The 27,086-nt window shown below is 38.2% G+C and overlaps 1 protein-coding gene across 1 annotated transcript in view; it reads left to right on the plus strand.

Annotated features, from left to right (window-relative positions):
* Positions 1-26,518, plus strand: part of INO80C (INO80 complex subunit C) — a 30,602-nt gene extending 4,084 nt beyond the window's left edge. Inside the window, exons 2-5 of the mRNA XM_080610687.1 lie at positions 16,356-16,466; positions 19,281-19,392; positions 21,072-21,139; positions 25,915-26,518. Coding sequence (XP_080466813.1) covers positions 16,356-16,466; positions 19,281-19,392; positions 21,072-21,139; positions 25,915-26,046 — 423 coding nt within the window. The 3' untranslated portion in view covers positions 26,047-26,518. The remainder of the gene's footprint in view (positions 1-16,355; positions 16,467-19,280; positions 19,393-21,071; positions 21,140-25,914) is intronic.
* The last annotated feature ends 568 nt before the right edge of the window (positions 26,519-27,086 follow it).

Raw genomic sequence — 27,086 nt, forward strand, 5'->3', positions numbered from 1 at the left:
TTATCTGTAATTGTGAATATTGCAGCAGTACTACTGGTGACCTTCCATTTTATGTATCTACTCTCATGTATACTTAACACTTTCTGTATTTCTTGTTCTATGCTTAAAAACAGAAGCTATACAACAATACTGGAAAATAAAGTCAAAATGGTTTAAAGTCATTGTCCTCTAAAATAAGCTTCTCTCAGGCACAACATGAAAAAAAAAGGAGCTTAGAAATCCTTTTTTATTTTAAATGTAAATGAACAATGAAGTTTTGTATCATAAACTGAAGATCAGAGTAGAGTTCAACAAGAATAATTAAATACATACACATTAACATGGTTACTGTTAGGTATTCAAAAGCTGTCTGCCAAGGCAGAGAGCTTACCCTAGTACATAAACAGCGTGCAGTTGGACTGCAAACCATCAGTAAGTTTCATCAATTCTCCTCCTGTGCTGTTTTAACAAGCCCATCACTGTAAGTAGGAAACCATCAAACCAATTTAAAAATAACTTTATTTTAAGGAGTCCATTTGATCTGGCTGTAATTTCCTGAAAAATGAGGTTAGGGGGAATGAGTGTAACTACAGAATCAGTGAGTACCACTACAGCTGCTGAGCTGAACTGCTGCTCTCACCATGTTCTGGGACAAGTACCTCCTCTTGTGCGTCACAGTATAATAACTTTCCGATCTGAAATTAAAAATTGCCTACTTAAGAATTCAGACCTTCTTTACTCCAATCATTATAACACTAAACCTATTCTAATTATTATAACGCTATTCCATATAAGACTTTCTGTAACAGAAAAGCATGATTTTCCTTTGTAGTTGGAAATTTAGTAAGTTGTGTTTCTTACCAATCCACCTTCCTTGGAAGAGACATCAGGACCCTGAAACAGCATGATATAGTAAGCATATATAAGTGCATAAGTATTTGCCAGTTTATTAAAAAGCTACCTTGTCATTATACTCTAGACTACATTTCTTGGGTTTTTTAAACATCTCCCAGCCCTTAAGGTTATGACAGTAACAGAAAATGTATGAATTTAACCAATGAAGCAGTGCCAGTCTGAAGCTACTGCTTGCCTGGAATGATATCTTTCATGGATGTAATGTGCTCCCAGGGGATGTTAACTCAAACCTAATTAAATTTACTTAAATGACACTTTCATTGGATAAACTACAGATATCATAATACAGTGCAGTTGCTTGGTAGTTACTGATAAGAACTGCTGAAGTGAGCTCTTAAAGTTCAGCTACTTGCACACTTACATCCCAAGAGTCTTGTCTCTAACAAAACTAGCAGCCAGTTTAGAACAAATTGCCATGTCTTAACAAGAGTTTTAGCAGGTAATGTTTAAATTGGGGCATCTATCCCACAGATGGGTAACATACTCTGGCATCATGCTGCATGTCAACAGACCACAGAGCACTGAAAATCCCCCAGACTTGCAGTTCTCTGAATGAAGCACTCAGAGGGTCATCGCTTAGTCTCCTAATCCTTTCAAACAAGACCACGAAGATACTTTCTGCAACAAAGCAGATAGTGAACAGCTGAAATATTAAGCATCTTTTCTTCCATGGGTTTTTGTACTCTTCCCAAAAAACAGTTTATATTTAGGCAGTCCACTAATGAGAGTCAGGATTATCCTTGTGTACCAGCTTTTGTATCTTGCACATTTGAAGTCAAATCTGTCAAAGAACCAGAATCTCTCGAGTCCCTAATGGGGAAAAATGACAATTAAAAGACAATTAACAGATTTCATAGGGAAATCTGGTAAAATGTATGTATGCTTAAAGTTTACCTTTACTTAAAAAAAGGGAATTGCTGTTACAGAGAAATCTAGATTGAAAGAGAAACTGTCAACACTGAGAGCTTGTCATTTATCACATACTGAAGACTTTAGATGATCTGTAATCATGAAAGTATGTGAATTTCCAAACCAGACTATGCCAGGCTCAGAGAATTACCAACCCCCCAACCAAATGTGATTAGATTTCAGATTTAGAGTAAACACAGATGTGTTATGTTGTAGAAAGGCAAAAGCATATGTCTATTGACTTCTACTTTGGGTGTCAATATGTTTGTGTCATGAGGGTTTTTACCCTTCTCCCCTTATCCTAGTAGAGAATTTTATTTTTTTCCTTTAGCTAACAGAAAATAGAGAGTTCTACTTTAAGTGATCCCACTTAATTTCAGGATTCATGATAAACATGCAAGAAACTTAGAAGAGATAATAAAGATAGTTTACTGGTTCTATCATAAGGAGATAAAATAGGATGGGTTATTTTTTGTAAAGTCTTGTACGCATGTACTTTAGCATGACAATTTGACACATAGTGCTCCTAAAAAGCAATCTCAGAATCCAGTTAGTGCATTAAAAGGTTCAGATTGACAAAAGAAAACTTGGAATAAATTAACTGTCTAGATATCGCAGATCTGAAGAGGTGTCAGACTGTGTTTATATTTTTGTAAAGTGTAATGCTTATGTTAGTTAACTTCAGTTCTTGCTTTAGCAAGGCATTAGTAGTTCAGTAAACATATTAATTTTGGATTAGAAAGGCTAATAGAAATATTAATTTGGTAGCCTGGAATGGTTTTGAACACATTTTTAACATTCCAAGAAAACAGAATGGAGACATTGGCTATTTATGTAGACGTGCAGAAAAGCCATTAAAAGTTGTGACACTCCATGTTGTGAAATATACTTGGTCCTCACAGAATTCATATCCATGAACATCATGTCTTGTCTCACTGTAAAGCATACCTGCAACTTCAAGAGGCTTAGTCAGGCAATCTATAGAGTTCCAGTCTCCTATCTTCTGCACTCTTACCTTCACTAGTCTCAGCTGCATGCTCACAGCCAGCTCTGGTACTTGCCAGACCTGCTCAACCACTGGTGAAGGGCAACTTCCCGTCTCTCTGTGTTGTCTCCTGCTGCACTGGTGAACCCCACTGAATCACAAGGAGGTCTAACAGGTGTAGGTAGTACAAGAAAGTAACAGGACCACGTAGCAAGGAAAACCACTTCTCCACTACAAGCAGCCCACTCTTCACTGCTATTTCATTAGTTTACTAATAATAAATGAGTCAATTACTAATAATAAATGAGTCAATCTCTAAGTACCTGAACTGATTCTACAAATGCCAGCAAGCACTGTGAGACGCCACCAAAATAATCTACCCGGAAATCCCATGGACTAGTCCTACTTCTCTTTCCACTTTGGAAAGAACCGTGAACATCTATCAGCTTTCTTGAAAGTAGGTACTAAATCCCTTCTTTCAAAAATAGAACAGAAGGTACACTTCTGGCACCGATACTTGCTTTTTGTATCATGTATCCTTACAAGTGTTTGCTGTGCCCTCCACTTCAAGTTAGTTCTGTTCGTGCCACTGCCTGAGGGGATTCCAAATCTCTTTTTGCCCCATGTGCATCCTAACCACCAGGCTGGAAGACAGTCTGGTGTGGTGGGAGGGGAGCATGAAAATGTTTTCTCCTATACATCCAAGGATGGAGGTTCTGTCAGTTTCAAAGAGAATGACTCCATAGTCTGGTATTGAACACATCTTGAACTGCTGTAGTTGCCAGAATGGTCTGCTTATGTATTTTAGGCATTTATTTCTGTAGCACGTTTTATCTAATAATTTTAATGACAAATACACAGTTGTGCAAACAGGGATCAGAAATATTTTCCATGCAAAACTGTAGCCAAAAAGCTACATATTCATGCCATCTAATAACATGCATTTATGTTGTAATGAAAATGCATCACTGTTAATTCAACAAATTTGAAATGGATAGAAAGAAACTGTTTTGTGAGTAATAATGTAATTTAGCAGAGTCCATCATGCTGGGAGGGGTGAGTATCTATAGTTATGTTGTTTGTAACCATCCTTCTCTGGAAGAACTATTCTTCCTGATTATAAGACCCTGCTGTGGTCAAGGAGCATTTAGGAAAGAAATCTTCACTCTGAGGATGGTGAGGCACTGAACAGGTTGCCCAGATAAATTGTGGCTGCTGCATCCCTGGAAAAGTTCACGGCCAGGTTGGTTGGGGTTTTGAGCAACCTGGTCTAGTGGGAGTCCCTGCCCATGGCAGGGGGGTGGAACTACGTGATCTTTAAGGGCCCTTACAACCCAAACCTTTCTGTGTTTCTGTATGTGCCTAATTTTCATTAAATAGACAGAATGTTGCACTACCATGTGCTTCTGTGCACAACCTGCCTAATGTGTGAATTACATAAAATCTGATATAATTTATAAAACCCAAACCCAACTAATTTTGCAAATATCCACAGACTTAGAGGTGAAAGCATCTATACAATTTTAAGCAAGTTAGTTGTTTTACTTTTCTACTGTTATAGTAGTGTTGGCATGCTTGTAGCATTACTTACTCCTGTGTTCGTAAGGATGCAATGTGCTTATCACAACTGCCTTGTTTACTGCTTCCTCAGATTTATGCTTTTCTGAGTTAGTGAAAGAATGAGAAGAAGGGCAGAAAAGGCTGAGAAGCTTATAGTTTCTGCATAAATTACACATGATTTACAGGTATGGATAGTGTCATTTAAGTGGTACAGATGGAAAAATAATACAAGCTTGCAAGCATGTAAGTCTTTTTTTCAAATCTGAAAATGAAACAGCAACTTCCCAAGCTAAAAACAGAACTGCTTAGCGTTTGGTTAGGTGTGTATCCGGTAGACCAACTTTGAAGAAGAGGTTAGTGGCATTCCAGAAGTACAGGGGATGTTAATCGGGGAAGGGAGAGAGTATTATGAAAATACTCATCATCTAGGAGAAAGGAGAAGGGAGTTAAAACCCTGTTGGAAGCTGCATGAAAGTTATGTACCATAAAAAGTCTTTTTGTTTAGTCAGTGGTGTATTGATATGTAGTCCATCCAGAAGCTTCTCTTAATTTTCCAGATAAACAGGTACCTTTAATAAAAGATGACCCATCTGCCTAGGAACTTTGTTACATTTATGCCCTGAAACCATCAGGACTACAGAAAATACTGCTGAAATGGAACATGTAGAAATTAGGGCAGTAATTAACGTGAGTTATATGACTGCTCGTGACCAGAAGAGCTTTTTGTTAATAAACCCAGTATTTTCTATTTTATAGGATATTGATTTCTAACTAGGGAGATGGAGAGTTGCCCAGAGAGCTGCGGAATCTCTGTCCTTGGAGGTGTTCAAGACCTGCTGGGACAAAGCCCTAAGCAGCCTCGTCCAAGGTCAGTTCTGACCACACTTTGAATAGGCTAGTGACCTCCAAAGACCTCTTCCAGCCACAATGATTCAGTGTTACCATGTCTCATTTCAGCTGTCTGATTTATGTGATTAAGATGGGTGCGTCCTCTCCCTAGACAAGCAGTCAGACACTCCTGCATTAATAAAGCCCAAAACTCAATGGCTACATTCAAACAGTATATAATTCTCCCTACACTGTAACAATGCTTCTGTTTTAGTAGAACTGCTTTTCCCTGGGAGGAACAGCACAATGTTCTTACAGCAAAATTAACTCTTAAAATCAACATATTTGCATGGGAGAACTTCATTTTTCCCTGATATATGCACAGTGTGTTCAGGCTTCTCAAACCAAGTGGTTTGCTGAGAAGTCCTTATTCCTTAAGTTGCTTATCTTTGTTTACACAGTCTAGAACAAGCAATGCAAGTTTGAGTCTCACGTTAACAACCTTAAACTTTCTCAAGTCAGAAATTCCTTTTTCTCCTTAATTTTTGTTAAATCTATCTGTTCCAGCCAGAATTGCCCTTTTTACTCTCCTCCTTTCCATCTGTCCCATTTGCTAAATAATTCATTGTGGGAAACTTCTTTTAAAATCCTATTAAAGCCATCACAAAATATCAAATACTATGTTTCCCTCTCACCTACAATTGCGGATGTGATACCAAAACTTCACTAATTCTAATGAAGTGGAAAAGTCAAGTCTTCTAATAGTTCTGTTCTGTTTCAAGTCCAGCAAAAAAGGCAGTTGGGATACAAATTGATACACAAAACACTGAACGCACTTTTCGGATGTGCTGCAGTTTCTGAACTTCAGTATATAGTATCAGGGCAAAATGTCTGGCCGCGAAACTTACAGAGGTGATTAACCAGCCACCTACTTGTATGAATGTTTCTGCAGAAATATTTCAGAAATTTGCTTTGAAATTAGCATCATTATACAACTCTCTTCCCCCCTTTTCCTCCTGAGCAGCCTCAAAATAGTCTACAATAGAGACCCCTATTACCTTATTTTCATCTAAATTAGAATTTGCTGCTCTTTATTTTGGTTCAGTCATCAGTTTTTTTCATTATCCAGTTAAATGTAGGTATCCATAGGATAGTGCCCCTAAAGTTTTGCTGAGTTCAGGAGACTTGGTGTGCTATTCAAAACTCAATGGTTGTGTTGAGTTTGCTAGCTGAAGGAAAGTGGATGTAGTAGTGAGGGCATGCCAGACTTTTTCTGTGCCATAATATGAGACAGACAGTGAAGATGACATTTGTAGTCTGAAGATTTTTAAAAAACTATAGTTTATTTTCTTGTCCTCTTTTAGAGACCTTTGGGGCATCTTATACAATTACTGCTCTCTGATATGTTATGCCTTTGATAACTTTTTGAAGGTTTGCTGAAAGAACAGTTTTATTCTGAGTTGCTTTAGAAGTGAAATGTTCCATATGTCAGTGTACCTAACGTTTATCTTTCTGACATGGTTTTTGGTCATGGCGGTCTTAGGTACCTGTACAAAAATGGAAAAACCTTGTGAGCAACTTTCAACTGCAATGCTAAGCCTTTGCAGTACAACTGCCAGTGTTAACTAATGCATAATGGCAGCAGTAGGTGTAGTTAGCAGAAACACAATAGAAATAGAATTTTTATCTACTTAAAATGACAAGACAGACAGAAGGAAGTGTTAAAATTTGCAAATGCTAAATGTACATTTGCAAATGCTAAATTTGCAAATGCTAAAGTTAAGTTCTGTTTTCTGTGTCAGTTTACCAGTTCATAACATCCAAATGTAAAATTTGACTGTACTAATTCAGATCTATTTTTCCTAAGAAAAATAGGTAGAATAGGAGCACTGGAAGAAAGATACACCCTGTGTCTTTGTACACTCAAAACTAATTGCTTTTCCTTGAAGAGATGGTTTTTATGTTTTTGTTTGTTACTCAAATGTTTTTTCCTGTCAAAATGAGTAACATTTTACGGAATAAACTATAAATTCAGGAAACTGAGTATTTTTTGCCGAATGGAATTGCTTTCCCATCAGCCACAGGAGCGGATATCTTTTTGCTTTCCTTGTTCCTGGTTCAGTCGTGTTCAGATGAATGGACTTGGATCCTTTTCCTGCCTTGGCTGAAGCCTGTTGTTTGACAGACGAATTCTGATATACTCCCTGAGCAGCATTACAGTGTTAACAGCACATGAGCATATTGTAATCCTCCAGTCTTTTCTCCAGAAATACTTTGACCTTAACTGTTCTATATCAAATGATGTATTTTAAATTTTAAGAAGCAGTTTAGCCAAAGTCCTTGACTGAACTGAATTTTTCTGATAGAGAAAGGAAGAACGTGTTGATAGTTTTTGTAAAAATTTGATTGTGATTTAGTCTGGTCTTTTTTTGCCAGTATGCTTCCATCAATTTTCAGTCTTAAGGCCCATCAGTTTAGAAGACTTTGTTTCTCTCGGGTAATCAAAATATTCTGTTAGCTGGGCTCAGTTTTACCCTTTGTGAAAGTATGAACTAACATGTGCTTTTTCATTGCATATATACTGAAATTGTTAGCTCCAGGGCTGCTTCAGTGTGCCATTCAGCTCATGAATTTGTCCAAGTTACAATTTTGTTAATAAAGAAAACTGTCAAACGTTATAAACAAGGAATAGTCCCAGTCCACCAGATGAAATCTAAAAGTGAGAGATCCTTTGCAATTATTTAAGCCGAAGGGAGTTTTGTGGCAAATGCAAATTAAACCAAGCTTTTCTGGGATAGTGAGAAGCTATTCACAGTTGAGTCCCAGTTACATTTTATTTGAGGCTTTTCTCCATGGAAAATAGTATTTTTTTTTTCCCTTGAAATATCTGTAAGTTATAAAACTTTGTCTATCATAGTTTTTACATGGAAAAACATGTTTGGCATCTGAAATCTCTTGAGAAGAAATCAAAGCTTTTTACTGAAGCTTGTTAGTATCTTTCTGTGTTTGAAAGTTTAATAATTTTGAAGAGAACAAAGTAAACTTGAGTTTTTCTGAATTTTTTTTTTCTTTCTTAATTGAGCAGTATACCAGTAAGAAGGGAGTTCCTGTGTCATGAAATTCCTAGGTCTTTTTCCCCCAGGTTTTGAAGAAATGTTTGAGAACTGGGGAATGTAATTAAAATCTTATTCTCCCTTTGGCTGCATTTTTAATTTTGAATTCAGACCCTCACACGGCGTAATAGAGCTTTGCTTTAGGGTGTTTTATACCTCTATCAAAGTGTCTGAAGTAATTAGTATTTTATACATTTTGGTAAGTATTTTGCCACTGGACGCACCAGTGCGGGGGAATGATAATGGTTTGAAGCTCTGGCAGTGACAGGACCCTAAATGAGAATGTCGCCTTTTAATCAAGAGCACTTGGAGTCTATGGTATTGAAATGCCCTACAGAGAACATAGAAAAGCCATCCATCACTTTGTGACAGTCCAATCTTTTAGTGCATGAGTAAAATTTTATTCAGCCTTTCTAAGGCAGTTGGAATGTAAGATGTTTTTACTTACCTCAGAACAGCAGTGTAAAAGTTCGAAAGCATAATGTACAGATTGCTTTCTGGACATCATATGTGTCTTTATGCATTATCCTTATTTAGATTGCGGTCAAAACGTTTTCCATGTCCTGCTTCAAACATCTTCTCCCTCCCTGTAATACACCCAACAGCTGAGATTATGTCTAAATTTTGGTCATATATTTGGAGTTAGTTTGCATAGTTGATTAACTCTTAATGCTCAGTGGAAATACTCAGCAAGTTAGAGGGAAAGAACTGCTGCTTTAGGAAGGGCAGATTTTGTAAGTCTCGCACAGAAAAGTAGTTTTACATGTGACTCAGAAGTCCTCTGAGGAATGCTTGGAAGAAGCTGAAGTATGTTTAGCAACACATACATGGAATTATAAACTATTATTGTAATAATTCAGTGATCTATTTCAAGCTTTGTGTTGTTATGTTTGTTTTCAACAGCCCTCCCTCAGCTTTCTTTATAAATGAAAGGAGCAGCAGCATTTGAGGACAATGTCATAATTTAAGCAAAAATATTTTTGATGTTAGGCATTTGGGAGATTAAATTTTGATGTCCATGGAAGCAGAAACCTGATCCAGGAGCCCTGTCTTTTAAGATGAGTTGGCAATGACGAAATGATGAAATCCATTGACTTAAATGGATTTCCTCCCAATTTGCACTGTATGCATGATTGTCTTGCCCACCCTGCTAGCTGCTTGAAATCAAGAACATTGATCTGCACTGTATACTTAATGCCTTTTTTCAGGTGGCTACTACTCAGGTGTTTTGGTTAGTAAATTGAGTTTTTCAGTATGCTGTAGAACAGAATTTGCTGTGAATATGCAAGTTTAGGGTTTTGTTCCTTCCATTTCAACATTTTCAAGCTGAAATAATATTTTTTTTTAAATCCCCAAATAAGGCAGGGCCTAATGTGAAGGGTGAATGTTCCTAAAATGCTACCATGTACCAGAGTGCTGAGAGAGAAAAGGCTGGGGAAATTGTATTGGGCTTCATTTTAGTGAGTGGAAAGGAAGAGAGAAAAAGTTTTTCCTGCTGAATCCAAGAACCAGTAAAATGCAACCAGATGAGGAAGATATGTTCATGCATGTTACAGAATAAGTCTTCCCAGCAAACCTTTCTGTCACAGACATGGAGAGAGTTCTTGATCTTGTTCAAGAAAGTGCTAGTTCTTCAGTCTTACCTCCTTACTGAGTCTTCAGTGAGTTTGCTTTCAGAAATAGACTATGCTAATAACATTGGTGATGAGAAATTGTTTAGCCATCATTTTTGCTTGAGCTTAAGCATGTCTAAGTCTGACACCTTTCTATGTGAATTTTTCCCAGCGATGTGAAGAGCTGCATTTTTGTCTGCTAGAGTGTACGTGTTCAAGTTGTAATGGCTCCTGTCATCATGCAAAGTTAAATGAATTAAATATTCAGAATGTTCAAGCGCCTGTGCCAGGCTTGTTATACAGTCAAAGCTAATATATTAATCAAATGGCTGAATATATATGTTCCAGTATGAGCAGTATTAGCTGGGACTCTGTTAAAAAGCTGACATTCAAAGTCTACTCCCAGTTTTGAAAAGTCTGCTCGTATGATCGCTGCTGCCAGCTAGTGACATTTGTGCTCTGTTTCTACATAGCATTTTCACTCACTGCAATTGGCTGCTAGTGAAAATACAGGTATTATCCATCGATTTTATAAATTGCCATTTCCTTCCCTGGCTGCATGCCAGAGCTTCATCAGGATGTCACAGAACTTACAGCTAAAAGCTGAGAAAGTTGCTACAAGTTGGATATTGCTGCATTAGAAGTAACCTACTACAGGAGTAATTAGACATATACCATTAATGAGGCTAAGTTAAAACAACTGCGCCAATGAAATGAGGAATGGCATTGTAGTATTATTGTGATTATGAAAATCAGCTGCCAAAAGTAAAAATAATTTAAACTAGTTACTGAATCTCACATACAAAAGTCGGAGACAAGTGGGTTCCTCAGCAAGCCAAACTGGGAGCTTGGGGCAAAGTTGCCACCAAGTGTGAGGAGGGCTTGACTTAGAACCAGAACCCTTTTCTTACTTTTCAGTAGTGACATACAAGCCCCTAGTCATCACTGTAAGACAGAGTCAGTGCATCAGAAATACTGAATACAGAAGCAAAACCAAACCAAAACCCTGCATACATAGTCACCTTCATCTACAACTGCTGTACTCAATATAGTGTTAAAACTCACTACTGACTGATTTCCAGAAAACAAAACAGAGAAAATAAATACTTATAGTATTGGGTTTGCTCCTTTAAACTAGAAACTCCAGTTCTTCCAGAATTTATGTATGTATTTAAGTTTTCCTTCACCAACACACTGTTCAGTTTACCTTCTATTTGTAAATCCTGTTTTGCCATGTAAAACCATAACATCCACCAAAAAGGGCCTTTGATGATCATAGTGTACTTTCAGTGATGTGCAAATCCATTCTTTTTCTAAGCCATGGCATGCATGCTATGCAGTGATAGGATGCCAGAAATGCACAAATTTACATCTCTGACTTTTTTATTTATGGTTTTGATATATTGTAAAATCCTATTAGTCTAAAACAATGAAAAAAAATTATAGACTATAATCCAAAAGTAAATAGGTAAGAAATAATATTTCAGCATGTATTAGTTACTCAGTTATGCAGTTTTAATCCTTTCTGGGAAAGAAAAAAAATCCAGGAAAAAAAGGGAATGATGATTCAGACAAGCAGTTTCATAATAAGCTAATTCGACCTGGTAGTTAGTCCCATCCCAGACACCCATCCCAAACCCCACAGTGCTGATTCCACCTAGAAATAGCCAAACCAAAGAATTCAGCTTCCATGGTCTACAAGTTTTGCTTGTCCTCTCCCTAAATAAAACCAGACAGACGGAGGAATCTTTGGAAATCCTGTGAAAACTGATACATCTGCGGTAGGGAATTTGGAACAGACTATATTTAGAAAAACTAATAGATCTACCAAAACCTAAGATTGAAAGTAGTATGTGAATAGGCAGCCTCGCAGTGGCTACAGAAAGCATATACAATAGGGTCCAAACTAAGCTCATTCCTGGGGTTTGGCTTTATTCAGAAGAAACCAGTGTTAAGGTAGCTAAGCTTTAGCTCAGGTCTCTTTCCCAGACTTGGCAGGGCTTACAACAAACCTCTCAGGACAACGAAGTGTTTGCCGCAGGTCTTCACTCTCTCCAATTGTTGCTATCTCCTCACCAAGTGAAGTTCTCAGCCAGCTTCCTTCCCTGGTGACTAACACCCAGTCCCACTAAATAACAGGGAGGACAGTGTCCCACCCACGAGGATACATTGAATACTTGATACATGGTCTTGGGAAATTAAATGCAAAAAAAGAAGCAGCTCCCATCACTGTTGCTCCTGTTAATCCCAGGAGGCATAGAGGTTGCCAATCTGTCACACTGTGGTTGTAGGTAAAATTCAGGTAAAGCACATAAACTCAACTTTATAGAGGGAATAAAATCACACAAATGGTCTTATGAGAAGCCTTTGACCTGCTGTCTACAACTTTAAAACAGGCCATTCCAGTCAAGGTTGCTCTACACCTGGCTAAATAGGATACTGGGAAAAGGAGAACAGAGAGAGGTAGCATGGGAAGAGGTAGTAGCATGGACTTCTGTGGAGGTTAACAGCCAGAAGAAGGAAATGATGAATTTACTGATGGCTTAGCTGTAGTCTTTACTGTAGTGTTTTTATTGTTATTTGGGGGAAAACTAGCATAAGATGTACTGAATTCACACCTTCATTTGCCAGTGCAGATGTACCCTGTAAATGTAAAGCCACTCTAAAGCCTTTGTTATTATAATCTTCAACAGCCTATGGAGAAAAACAAGTACTGCCTAGTGACTGTTGTAGTGCAAATTCCCCGTAGCCCTTGTTGCATAAACCACCATTTAAAAGGCACAATTTAGTTATAAAGTGCACGTGAAGAGCTGCTTGACTGACTCCTTTCAGTGTATACTGAGCTCCCCATAAGAGATGTTTATATGACAAGATCAGTTAAAAGGAAAATTTAAAGAAGCTATTAAGAGTTTCATCCCGTGGTTACACTTTCTTTCTAGCCCTCCTGCAAAGCATTTGGGATTATCCTAGGACACTGGGAGTGAGGAAGTTAGCTAAGAGACTGGCCGGGTACAGAAAATGTGCTGGGGACTGGTTGTGAGTTGGGCAGGAAGGGGAAGTTGCCCCACACGTGACTGGGGGTTACGGCACACATTGAGCTGTATGTGTTCCCTGGTGACAGGCGCTTCCTCATTATGCTCACGAAACCGCCATCACTTCACAGGACTACAAAGGGGAGTTGAATTAATTCCTGTTTGTTTGCCCTGACATGTGTCAATGAAGAATGAAATATCTTCCAAACTAAATGACCAAGCACTTTTGGGAGAGATTTGTTCAACTAATGTTAAAAAGCTAAATGTTACCTTTACCGCATAGCGATTGTTCACTGAGCAATCTTCTTTCAGGCTGTAAATAATGTTTGCTATTATCCCTGTATTACTGACTTTCAGGAAATGGGGTTTGCAGTACAAAGATAGATCCATATTGGTTAAAATTAATTTGGCATCTCTTCCCCTCCCCCCCTTCTGCCTTTAAAAAAACTTTCAAAAACCAAACCTGAAACATTAAATGGTGTTTCTTATGCTTTAAATACTACCATTTTTAAACACAGGCTGGACGGCGTTATAGATTGTTGAGACACTTTCAGTTTGTGGCTATAAGACTGCTGAAGATATTAGCTGAGACTTCTGCAGGCTGCACAGAAAGAGCATCTCAAAGCTCTGTACTTGCCAGAGTTCACTCTGTGCAGTAGTACATTTGGGAAGCAGTGCTTCTACTGCATTCTTTAATGTTTTCCCAGGAAGAAAAGCATATTAGCTGTGTACCTCTCTTCCATAGTGCTGCTGCTGAAATCAGGGTTTTCATACAAGCGGTGCTGAGTGAGGGAACTGGCATGCCTCTACAATATGTCGGTATCTCAGTTCCCAGCATTTAAGTGGGATCATAGTATTCAGTCTTACTTGTTTCTCAGTCTGTCACAGGGCTCTCAAGTCGTGGTATCAATTGCCTACCACTATGGTATGCAAGCTGCTTTACAGTTCTGCACACCAGCCTGCACCTTTTGCCTTGAAGTGGAAACCACTGCTGTCAAATTGTCCATGACAGATCCAGAAGATGCTGCTGGCATTATGTTTCAGTGGGACTGGAGGATGACTTGGGTGTTCATGTGGCCCTGAAAAGCAGCAGCTGCTGCTCCGAATCCTACTGCCTCTGCCACTGTGCAAGGAATACTGGCACAAACAAAATTAACATCTGTTCTGTAATGTGAGTTATCCCAGCTCTTAGCAGCACTAATATCTGAAATCTCTCAGCGATTGGTCTGGAAAAGAAATGACATGTAGAATTTTCAGTCAGGAATTGTCCTGCCAGGAACTGTTCCTTACTTTCCTTCCCAATGCGCCAGCAAGATTAGTGCTGAATCCACACAGAAAAACCCACTGAAGACAGTGAGTGGAATATGTCAGTGTACCCAGCTGTAGAAATCAAGAACTGTATGTATAAGGAAGCTTCCTCCCCTTTACTGTATAACTGTTTCCATTTGCTCTGTCTTAAAAAACTAGGTACTGTTTTGAGATGTTGTTGAAATGCTAGTCAAAACCCATTTCATGAACAACAGAATACTTAGGGGAAGATCACTGAAAAGGCAAAAGTGGTAAAGTAATTAATAAAAACCTGAACGATTGCATTTAAAACTGACCAAATTGTACCAAATAAAAGGCAAGAATGCTTTGAAGAGTAACTAAGTGCTGATTCCTCCACTTAGAGATTTTATAGTGATAATGAGAAGTATCAGAGATAATTTAGTCATCAAAAATAGTCTTGTATCTCAAGCCTTGTCTTTCTCAATATTGACTAATGTTTGCTGCTGAAATCCAAAGTGTTGGAAGCATGCGTGTGCAAGACTATAGTTTGAAACCCAGCAACTCATTGTACAAAGCCACTTTACTCAGGATTGCTGAAGGTATTTTCTCTGCTCATTGTCACATAATGCACATATTTCTAAACATCCATCTGCATTTCTTCTGTTTCTTTGATAGCCACTGCCTTTTAGTGTTGTCCTCAGCAAGCAATGAGTTCAGTTTTTAGTTACAAACTTCAGTGTTGCTTCCACTGATGTTATTATGGCAGCATCCCCTATACTATGAGCTTACAGAGGACTGACTGTTGTTTTGAAAATAGATCATTATATGTTTTATTTTAATAAGACTCTATAAACATGACTATTTTGCTTGGATACTTCTTTATACCATACTTTGAATATTTAAGACCTCTCTTTGCTGTGTTAAAATCAAGCCCTGTTGAATAACTGATGTATTTCCCCAAAGAAGAGTTAGATTTGCCTAGTTCCTAATCCCATAATTACTTATGCATGTAGTTAAGAATACAAACACTTCCTTTGTAATCACATGGAGAAGGATATGCTGAATCATGGTCTTTGCTATATAGTCTCAGATTCTAGAGGTGCTCTCATAATTCAGTAATAAGAATGGACCTTTTTTTCTCCTACTTAAAGGAGTATTGTATCAACACAGAAGGATTTGCAGTGCAGGTTTCCACAGGAAAGCGTTGGGTTTTTTTGTTCTAAGAATTATCTGTCTGAAGGTGAAGAAACGTTTTAACCACCCATTCAGTAAATATTGATTTAGCTTTTAGCCAGGCTTTGTGTTCTTCAAGAACAAAGAACCAAGGTGTGAAATCCTATTGCCTGAACTGCCCAACTCAATGGCAAAATTCTCATTGGCTTCCATATAGGTCAGGATTTGACGAGGAACATTTATGTATGTCATATAGGCCAGTTCTGGTAGTGGGGAGACTTACAAGGTGCTCACAAAATAAAAACCAACATAAACTCAGGCATGCAGAACTATCAGAAATTGGTTAGACCAGCATACAAATTTTTAGCTTCCCAGTCACACACACACCTTCCCTAACTGTTCTTCCTGCTAAATAAATAAACCACAAAGAAAAGCCTAGAAAACACCAACTAGTACCCAAGTAGATTTTGTGAGGCTTGTATATAAAACTAATATCTATATGCTTTTTTTTTTTTTCTCTCAATCCTCATTCAGGCATGATTGAAGCCAACGACGGAGAATAAACTGATTAATCAATTGTTTCTTCAGAACCTTAAAAAAACTTTATAAATAAGTTCTATATATTGCTATTAATGCTCTAATATTGAGCATTCTGAAATAGATCCAGTGTACATTTCTGCTGTTTCAGGTTTCTCATGCTGCCTTCCATTATATAGAGATGGCTTTCATTAATACGGAAATAAACCCGATGCTGTTTTTACATAATAGGCTTTGGCCAGTCTGTTCCCTTCCTCCCTTTATATGTCAGTTGTAAACTGCTTGACAAATACTCTGTTTCATGCTTCTCCACTGCTGGTATACAACATCTTTAAAGATTCAGAAGAGGTAGGAAGGCTAAAAAGACAATAGGTAGGTAATACAGCAGATGGCTCTGTCTCCAGTTAAGCTTGCTCAGAGTAACAAGTATTTTTTTCTTCAGAGTGCAGGTGGAGAGGCCATGAATGAAAACAAATTTCTGAACACAGACTCCGGCACAGGATCAGTGGAAACAACCGTCAAGCCGTTACCATTTAAAGATCCAAACTTCATTGTAAGCATACGATTTTAACAACTTGATATTCTAAACTTTTCAAATAAAGCATTAACTAGGATTCTATTTAACCATATTGATAATGTAAATATGAAGAAAGTCAGCTTAACAGCCAAATAAAAGGTTGACAGTTTTTAAGAAATTCACCCCAAGCCCATGCCACGCTATGGTCCAAAGCGCATGGTGTGGTATGCACAAACTAGAGTTGTGGTAGTTTGTGAGATAACATTCACAGCTGTGAATGTAGGAATCCCATCTCCTAGTTCCTAGCCAAGGACAGCTGCAATGCAAATTGAAATCAGCCAGGGAGTCATTAGCAACTGGCATTTTGCTCCTCTCCTGGTCCCTGAAACTCTTTAACAGACTTATGGTGTCTGTTCTTCCAGTAATTGCTAGATCTAGAAGCAAAGGCTCCATGCTCCCCAGAAGCCCGGCCTGCTGACATTCAGAAGTCATGTAAACTCTGACAGCTGATGAAGTACTGGCTGCTAAAACGCTCTGAGCTTTAAATTGGGGGAGAAGGTGAGGGAAGACTACAGCTAGTAATGCTGTCACTGCTGGGTTTTTTTTTTAATATCTTTTTGTCTCACTGTGCCAAGGCCAACTCATTGGCACACTGTACAACTGCTTTCTAGACAAGCAAACTTCTCAGACTGATGGTCCTAAGCCAGTACTTAGAAAGAAGGATTTTATCCCAGATTTCACTCTATATGAACAAGATACACTATCCCATAGCAGAAAACCTGAATAATCAGACATCACACAGCTCACTAAGCACAGGTTTGGCAGGGGATATAAAATTAATCTCTGACTTGAAAGTTGCCCTCTATCTGCTTTGCAGAAGACTTCTGTCACAAGAGGGGCATTCAAACAACCATATATTTTGCTCACTGTAATGCTCCAGTGAGTACCAGTGTCTTTGAAAAATGGGGCTTATTGGAAAAGCTACATTTGTGCCCAGAGGCATTCCATATAGCTTCCATAAGGGATTTAAATAGCCATGATGCCTTGTGCTTCTGTTCTTAGAGGGATGTCACCATTTCCAAAGAGGCAATACTAATACGTGCATGCTCGAAATAATAATGAATGTACAGGGCCTTTGGCAACTGCTGGAAAAATAATAGACAATTATAATAAAACCATGAAATTGTCCTCTCCAATACTGTAACTAATTTGAGAAGAAATGTATTGAGTTTTAGCTAGCTTTTTGTCAATATGAGCTGGTGGTAACAATTTGGATGATGTTTTGCATCCAGCCTAACTTGCCTTTAAAGGAAGAAAATAAATCACATAATACCTAGCTCATAAACATACCCAAGTTTGAACCACTGCAGAGGACAGCCTTAAAAGCAGAGAAGAAAGCAATTACCTTCTTCTAACCTGAATGGAATTTGCATCCCTTGGCAATGGGGATGGAGAAGAAGACCTTCCAGCTATTGTGCAGAGCAATGAGTAGCATCACCTGTCCTAGTTCCAGCTTTCCCTGAACTTCACTAGTGCAGAGGTTGCTTGGTTCATTTGCACTTGGCAGTCATTGTCTTTTGACTGTAGGTATGTGAGGTAATACCCCAATTCCTAGGAGGCATAAGTTCATATAAACCCAATAGTTACTTTTGATAAACCAGATCACTGAAAAAAAAAATCATTATGCAATGATTTGGGGGAATATTAATATGATGAATTTGAATTACTATTTGCGGTATTACATCTATTTTCATTTCATATTCCAGCAGTCTCTATTTTACAATGATCTGTAGATTACTAAGATGTTACCCTCAGAGCAAACATTTGCATGTACTTTCTATACTGGATATTCATTGCCAAAATGCAGTATATCATCAGCTCACGAGCATCTTTTTTGAATATATCTTACGTCTACAGGAAAAAGCTTTCTCATTGAATTCTTCCTTCTATCATCTTCAGCAATTTAACAAGCTAATTTAGAAACCAATCACAGCAGAAGTGTTTTTGCAGAACTTTGCCGAGTTCTGATAAGACTGATGTGGCAGGTGGTAATTATTAACAGAAATAACAACAACTCCCCAGATGTAAGAACATTTTCTTTTCTGAAGTAAAGCTGTAAATCCGTGTCGTTTGATCATTTAGAAGTAGTACAGTATGTTGTGCAGCTTCTGTCTCTGGAGGAACATAAATAAATTACTCTGTAGCAATCACATTTGATAACTGAAACTAGTATTATAGTACCTGTGGCAAGCTTTCCATTAGTGTACCTCTCAAAATGCAAAATTGTCTTGGCAGCCAACATTCTATTTATTACTCCTTTTCTATTCTTCTGTCTCCTATCCTTTGAAAGAAAAATAAAATTTCCAGAAACTTTCTCATAATATTCATTACATTTTGCAAGATCAGTTGTGTCTTCTAATCTGTAAAAGGGCTAGAGCTGCCCCTGTAATATGCTGTAAAAAGGAGAGAGAAAATTTAGCCATGTAATCACAACTTTAGACACAACTTCATAGTAATAAATTCCAATAAGATGGGAAGTACACACAGAATCCTGTAATCTCAGGCTAAACCTGACTGCATTGATTTTCTATTTCCATGTAAAAAGGAGATTTTAATTTCCTTCAGTTAATCGTAAGCATAGTAGCTTTGACACAGTCCAAAAAGCTTTGTTTTTCTTGCAGCCAGGATTAAAGTGTACAGTATCTTAGCCTGCTGATGAAATAAGTGAGGATAACGAATGGTTCATGACAAGATAAGACATATCAGAAGGACTATGAAATAAAAGTGTCATGCTCTGAAATAGCATTCTTCATTTATTTTTTTCTCTAAACACCATATCTTTAATTCTAGCACTCCGGCATTGGTGGAGCAGCAGCTGGCAAGAAGAACAGAACTTGGAAGAACCTAAAACAAATTCTTGCTTCTGAAAGGGCATTGCCATGGCAACTAAATGATCCTAGCTGTAAGCTGCTTAGACGCTTTGCATGTATTTATAAATAATAAAATCCACACAAATAACTTTCTTTAAAACAAACCTAAATTGTTTCATCACATGCAGTATCCTGCTTGAGCAGGGTCCAGTAGTACATTTAAGACTGGTTTAATCACACTCATCAGCCCTAAGTGGAAAGTAGGGGGAGGCATATAATTTGGAGTATTGTGACAAAGTTCAAATGCATTCAGGGAGAGTTTAATAAAGGGAATGTATTTATCCAAGCAGGTCAGAAACTTCTTATTCCCATCAAGTTTTGATCACCTCTTTACTGCTGAGGAGCCTTCTTCTCTGCATATAGCCCAGATGTCTTCTGATGAGTGACTGCTGCTTGATTACCTCTATTTGAACTATTTTCAAATAGATTCTGCTAAACCACATACCTGCAATAGCTTAGACTTCAGCCCAAGGTTCCTATCCAGCTCCTTATCTTAGATTCTTGGGAGGTTTAAATCCTACATCCCCTATTTAGTTCAGCACAGCTGAAACTGCACTGCTAGCAGTCCTGATTAGCAGTCCTAACGGGTGCACATCTACAGCAGTAGAGTTACAGCAGTGGTCTTAATCTAGATAAACTTCAACTCTACTCATAAAGTAGGATACGATTGAATGAGGCAGAATGTGATACTCAGATTCTACTTGAGCAAGCGGAGGCATTTCAGAATTGAGCATATGCATACACTTTTTGTCAGACGTGGTGCTTTATCCAAAAATAGCTTGCCATTTTTTGAAGTGCTTTAGACACAACTGTTACAGAAAAATGCAAGCTACTCTGTGTTCCTGGCTATTGTAACAGACAATCTGCTGATGTTGCTGTTTCTATTACGTTCTGTTTGCAACCATCAATTTACAGGATTTTTAAGAAGGAGGGAAAAGAAATTCAGTTGCATATTTAAAACCAGCTGTCTGTGGCATTAGTGTCTTTTGAATTATGAGTGATGAGTTAGAAGTTTGGTATGCATGGAGCATTTGAATTGATCATAGCATCTGAATGAGGTGCAAGAGAGATCAGGAAGGAGGAAAGAAATGAATCAGGTACAAGATATTTTTGTAAACATCCAAAAATGGCAATTTAACTATTTAAACATACCAAATGTATCCTAAAATAGTTTATGAATGAGAGTTGCTATCTAAAGGGCACCAAAGAACAGCAATTTCCATCATTTAATTTAAACATTCAGACAATTTTCTAGGTCATTGGCTGGGCTTAAAGTGGTACATGCTTAAAGATTTAACTGATTTAAAAGATTACTTTGCTTTTCTGGATTATGGTATTTCAGAGCTGCAATCTTGAGCAACGTTTTGTGGCCTTAACATACAGCATGCATATGATAATGGCCATTCTTTGCAAATAACTGACTGCAAAGGAATTCATTGAGACTGAAATCAACACATTTCAAATAGGGGAAGGCAGTTCTGCTTATTAAATTTGTACTTCAACAGGTGAGCAGAACCAGGCTGTTCTGTTCGGTGCTAACAGGCTAAATATTTTCTGCTTCTTATTTCTTTGCCTTAGTGTCGCTAGTTAATAGAGGCCTCAGATCATAAGGGCAGCCTTTTAAGGAAGTATTGTTACCCATTTACGTTATTTTGGGTTATGTTTCAAAATATATATAGCACAGTGAATTTACCCCTTTGTTTCTCTCTAGATTTTAATATTGATGCTCCTCCTTCCTTTAAGCCTGCCAAGAAATATTCGGATATTTCAGGACTTCCGGTAAGTATTTTGTTTTCCTCTTCAAAATTGGCATCTCACTTTCCACAATGAAATAAAGCTGGTGCTTGCTTTTGTAAAAGATGTACTTGCTGAGGTTCCTATTCAGCCTTGTGCTTAATAGCTGTCCAGTGATTTAGGGCCAAACCCCAAATACTGTCACTACATCACAAAATCCTTTGGTTGTTAATAGATGTCAGGACAGATTAAATCCCTTTTCCTGCCAGAAGTGGGTGATAGGTGGCTCTCCTATCACACCATGTTCCCAGCTGTAGAGGCTGCGTTGGTCCCCATCATTTCTGATTCTTTAGAGTGTTACAGGGAAAGCTGGTAGCCCACAGTCTCCATGACTGCTAACTTTGTCAAGCTTTAACCACACAGACCGAAACTCGCCATGCTGAGAGTTTGCCCGAGGCTGATTTATTTCATTGTGTCCTTTAGAAAAAGTTTTAAAAAGATGGCTAAGCAATTTCCAAACATGAGATGAGGCAAAATCACATTGATTGGCCCAGGTTAAAAATCCCCCAACCACTTGTTGTCATTGCTCTCAAACTTTCCCTCAAACAAATGAGCCTGGGACAGACACTTGGCATGGACTTTTGAGAATGTCAAATACCCCCATGCTTCAGAGCTGGAACTTGGATTTTGGCAGATAGCCTGTGTGTCACAGATGGGCTTTTTTACATGGTTTTGTTAAAGAAAAGAAAAAAAAAAAGGAAAAAAAAAATAAAAGGAAAACGAAACCAACCCACATTTGTCTTAGATACGGTTTTCACATGCTTCAAAAGTCTCGGTAGTTACAATTTGGCACTTGAATTCCCCAAAGATTCTGTTGGCACAAAACAGGAGTAAAGACATTGAATTCTGCCCAACAAAAATTATGTATCTGCTGCAGACACTGTTCCTATGTGACATGAATAATTTAAATAATACTTAAAACAAAACAGGTGTTGGTAACAGCATATCTTTTCACTTTTCACCCTCAGCCCCCAGTGATTTATTTTGTAGAATCCCATGCATGTATTACAATTGAAATGAATGGGAATGTTGTATTTTGGACTACAAAAAGCGTTAAGTAATGCTTACACTAAATAACTCCAATAACGAAAACTTTGTCACGTCTAAGAGTGTTAGACAGAATATCTGGGTCCCTTCCCACAGTTTAATCTGTTTTGCATCCACAGGGCACTAGCCCACCTCACAGGCTTGATATCATCCCATAGAGATGCTTATAAAAGTGCACATTTGTTATGTTGATGCAGGTTAACACACCTTGCATTCTGTACACTGAATTAGGTGAAAGTCTCTGTTGGCAAAAAAAAAAAAATAGGATGAGCACTTAATTAAGGACTGCCTTATAGTGGATATACAGTGCAAGGCATAAAGAATGGCTATAGCACCAACTGCAATCCTCACATCCTAGCATTTCAGTTCTTAATCTGTAGCATATGTTTTCTTTGACTTCTTTATTTTTCAAGTGACACATTTAAATGAGGCACCTAGGAGGTGGCATGTTTCCAGCCTGTGCCTTTGAGCATGATTTGGAAATGGAGCGGGTTGCTCGGATTGAGGCTGCTAACCCTCAGTGTTCAAGAGGGAATGGAAAAGCAACATCTCCCTTGCAGATGAACTGGCAGACAGCAAATGGAAGAGACTGCTCAAAAACTCAGGGAAAATAATTCCCTCGAGCCAGGCAGACTTACAGTCTTGTATTCTTAGGATGCTCTTGCTTTGATGTAGTAGCAGCTTGTTTTCAGACTAGGAGCAGGGGTCAGCTGAATAAGGAACCTTGCATAAGTACTCCTACTCTATAAGATGCAGTGGATGGAGTAAAAAAGATTAGATGGACATGTGAAACAACAAGCAGATTTTACCAAAACACCAAAAATTCCATACCGGGACACTTAATGGTGTTTATCTGTTTCCTGCCCTCTCCCCTCAGATTTGCTTTGCAAGTATTAGTGGCATTACTAATACTAATTAAGTGGTATAACCCCAGGTATTACTAGAATTGCTGCAACATCTGTGACCTGTGGGGGGTTTATGTGGGGCAGAAGGCATAAGTCCCTTTCTCTACCCCATCTCCAACGAACCAAATAATGCTGTCAAAGGCCAAATAATTGGCCTTTGATGCATTTCAAAACTAGTCAGCCCTTGCACCTAGCAAGATGATGGTGCAGGTAGGTTATAGATGTGAGTGAAGACCGTATCCCTACCAGCTAAGGGTCAGTTTAGCCATGGAAAATAAGTCTTCCTCTCAGTTCCTGAGTTTTTCTTTGTCAGCTCCTCCTTTCTATCATTGATTTATGTACTCTTAACTACTCCAGCTCAGTATAAATACTCTCCTTTCTATATGAATCCATTCAGTGCTGCTTTTGTTTCCTTTTTTGTCTTTCCACTTTTTTCCCCCCCCTTAATTTTCCATCCTCTAATTGCATTGTGAGTCAAGCTTCCTATTTTACCTGGCCTGCAAGGTTTCTCCAGACTGTGATAAAAATACCGTGTTTAAAAAAGATCTTTTTTATTAAGATAACTGAGACAGTGTGTCCTTTAAATTGCTAAGCTGGAAATGTTTCATAAGAAGCACTAAATATATTGTCAAGCTAATTCCCTAGCAGGAAGATATGTGGGATAATAGAATATTTTAGAAATATAGTATAAGAAAAGCGTCCCTTTATTTTCTGTGTAAAATCTGGAAAGATTTGTGTAAGAATATATTTTCTGTGGGAATGCTGGATTTCCCATGAGTGGAAAAAAAAAATAGTAAAATAAATCCATTAGCATTACCTAATACTGGAAGAATGAAATGGCCTAACAGGCACAAAAAAGGGAAAGTGTATTAAAACACTCTTGTCTGTATACCTGCAGTTATATTAAACCCCACAATTAAATTCTACTGATCCTCTTCTCTTTCTGTGTGTAACACAGCTGGAATTAAATTTACCAACGGTCTGAGCAGAGCTGCTGGTTTATATTTGTAAGGCAACCTAGAATTCAAAAGCTATTATCTACTATATTGACAATGCAAAACAGAACTATTCTTTCAAAATTTGCAAGATGAGTATTTAGATATTTTAACATGCAAAACAGAGTAATTTATTGTAAAGCAGATACAAAAACCTCAAAAAACCCCAAACATTCAGATGTTTATATTTCTCTTCCTTTCCTGAAAATGGATCAGCCTTGTTACTATAGAAACAAATCGAGATAACTTATTTATTGTATTTGGAGAGCATGTATCTGTGGCCTTTGACTCAGTTTCTAAACACGACAGAGTTTTTTTTTCTTTGCAAAATCACCTCACTTCTCTAATCTGTTGTAATTATTGCTGAAGGAGCAGTAAACTTTGTTTTTAGACTGAAGTCATGGCATAAATGAGTACTTAGGATACATTAAGATGTGCAAACAGTACAGCCCAATGTGAAGTATCAGAATGGTGAAGAGTTCTGCCATAATATTTTTAACCTAGATTGATGTGCAATACAAATTGCAGATGTTGCTTGGGTGGTTTATTACAGATTCATGCACATTTGAAAAGCAGTCTATTTGGGCAGAATTAAAGTGGAAAATAAAGGTAAATTTATACATGAATTTATACACAGTAACATCAAGTTACCACCAGGAACAAATTTACTCCTAATGCCCTAACTTTGTTTGAAAATTAATTGATCGCTTGACTGTTACCTCACTACACTTATTTAACCTTGTGGCATTTCTTTGTAAAGAAACAAGCTACAAATAACACTTAATTTACTGCTAAGTCTTATCAGGGGAGATGATTAACTGGATTGTTACCACGGTCAACAGATCCTTTCCAACATAAAAGTGGCAGAGGGCTCTGCACTTATGAAGGGAATGCTCTGGCTCTTCCTGGCCTTTTCTTTTTTAGTAGCAATGTCTTAAAGGATATCAACTGCCTGTGCCTTGCAGCCTGCCACCATGTCCTGTTAAAGAAAGTTACAGAAGAACACTTCTAGAACCTTGGCAGGCACTTGGCAATCCAGTACTGAAAAGGCAGTGATTGCCCTGAAGGCTGAAGGTGGAGAGGCAATACCCTGAAGCTGCCTTCTTCCAGCCCAGCCTCCTGTGCTGCCCTGGAGCTCAAGGTTTCTGTAGCAACATGGAATGGGAGAGGATGAAGGAAAATGGCACTGCTTCCAGGCACCTAGGGTCCAAAATATAGCAGGGTATACAAGCATAGCCCAGGGTTAGCTGGCCAGGCTGCTATTCTGAAAGCAAGCATCTGTAGCAAAGCACTAAACTGAGTTCAAATTTCTTATCAGTTCAGTCACAGAACCATAAGCTGAGACTCCCTTGCTTTAACAGCCACTTTAAAGTAAATTAAAAGCTAAGTTGTATGCAGGAAGAGAAAATCAGGCCAAAGCTATCAGAGCACCCATAATTCAACCTCTTTGTGGGTAATTTATTGGCAGCAGCCTGACTCTTTGGAGAGCTGCCTTGAGAGAGACTGCACAAGGCACAGAGTTGCTAGGGTGAGTTTAGAAAGTTGAGGAATTTCTTTTACACAGTGTTTTGTATGAAACTATTTCAGCTCTCTGTTATGTTTAATGCATTTCTAATGTGATTTTATAGGGGTCTGTTAACATCTCTTAAGTTCTGACATGAGGAGAAAGAAAAAAGTACAAACCTTGGTCACATGGTAGAACAGCAGTGCTGTTACTGGGAAAAGAAACTCATTATTTTGTAGTCTTGTAATTACTTTTTTTAGTATTCTGTTTTGAGATTTTATTTGAATAGTGCCTTTGTTTCTTTTTCAGGCAAATTACACAGATCCCCAGAGCAAGCTAAGATTTAGTACTATTGAAGAATTTGCCTACATTCGGATGCTCCCTTCAGATGTGGTTACAGGATACCTGGCTCTAAGGAAAGCAACAAGTATTGTTCCCTGAAAAGACCAAATATTGTTGTGTACTGCCTGTGAACAGTGCTAATTTTGCGAATCATGGTGGAAACTGACTGCAGGACTGAGGTTCCTTAAAAAACTATCCATGGAGTTTTACATCTGGAAATAGTTGATACGTGGATTTGAAGAACATATGGATTTAATTTTGATAAATGCTGATATTTGATAGTTTGCCAATTTGTAAGCAATTTGGTTTGGTGAACAGAATAACTTAGACCTTAAAGGTATGTATGTGCACCATAATGTCTGAGTTTTATTCATTTCTGTAGAGACGGGATTTCATCTCCACCCTGTAAATTTTATGTACTGCTCTTGCTCAGAAGAAACAGTCATTTGAGTTAAGGAAAAGGTACCAAGATATCTCAGCTTCTAAACCTGCCTTGCCAGATGCACTTGCCACTTGGCTGTGAAAAAGGTTGTCCCATTTGTGAAATAAAGCTAAAATATTTAGTAAGTGATGCTATTGTGATGACTGTTTATGGTACTGAGCACTGTGGAAATGAACAGCCTCACCAAATATTTGCATTTAAGAACTGTCACAACCGTAGACTCTTGTTTTAATCTGGACTCCCAAGTTCAGGCTCAGCCACCCCTATCCTCCAACCACACAGCCTTCACACCCATACTCCACCAACTGCCCTGTAGTTGTGGCACTTGCCTCTCTTATCTCTCTGAGCCAGTGGGTGTTAGTCAGAAAAGCTGCTAGGCAAGTTGCCACTTGCTGTGGGAATGCTTCCTTCCCGTGTGAAAAACTGCCAAGTGGAGGACTTCTCCCATAGCTTGTCAGTCCTGAACTGCCCAGGTCACTGAGGAGGTGGGACACTGATCATGGGACAGCATTCCTGTCTCACCCAGGCTCTGTCATGGACATTGGAATCTTGTTCAAGGCCCCTCTTCTCTCTGATTGCACAAGCAGCACGCAGTGGTAACTGGTTAGTGTCTAAACCACACTTTGAATGTACTTTTCTATAGACATGATAACTATTAGAACAGATATTTTTTTTTCTCATTGAAAGAAAAAAAATA

The sequence above is a fragment of the Psittacula echo genome, assembly GCF_963264785.1.
Source record: "Psittacula echo genome assembly, chromosome: 2".
In the NCBI taxonomy this organism is placed as follows: Eukaryota; Metazoa; Chordata; class Aves; order Psittaciformes; family Psittacidae; genus Psittacula; species Psittacula echo.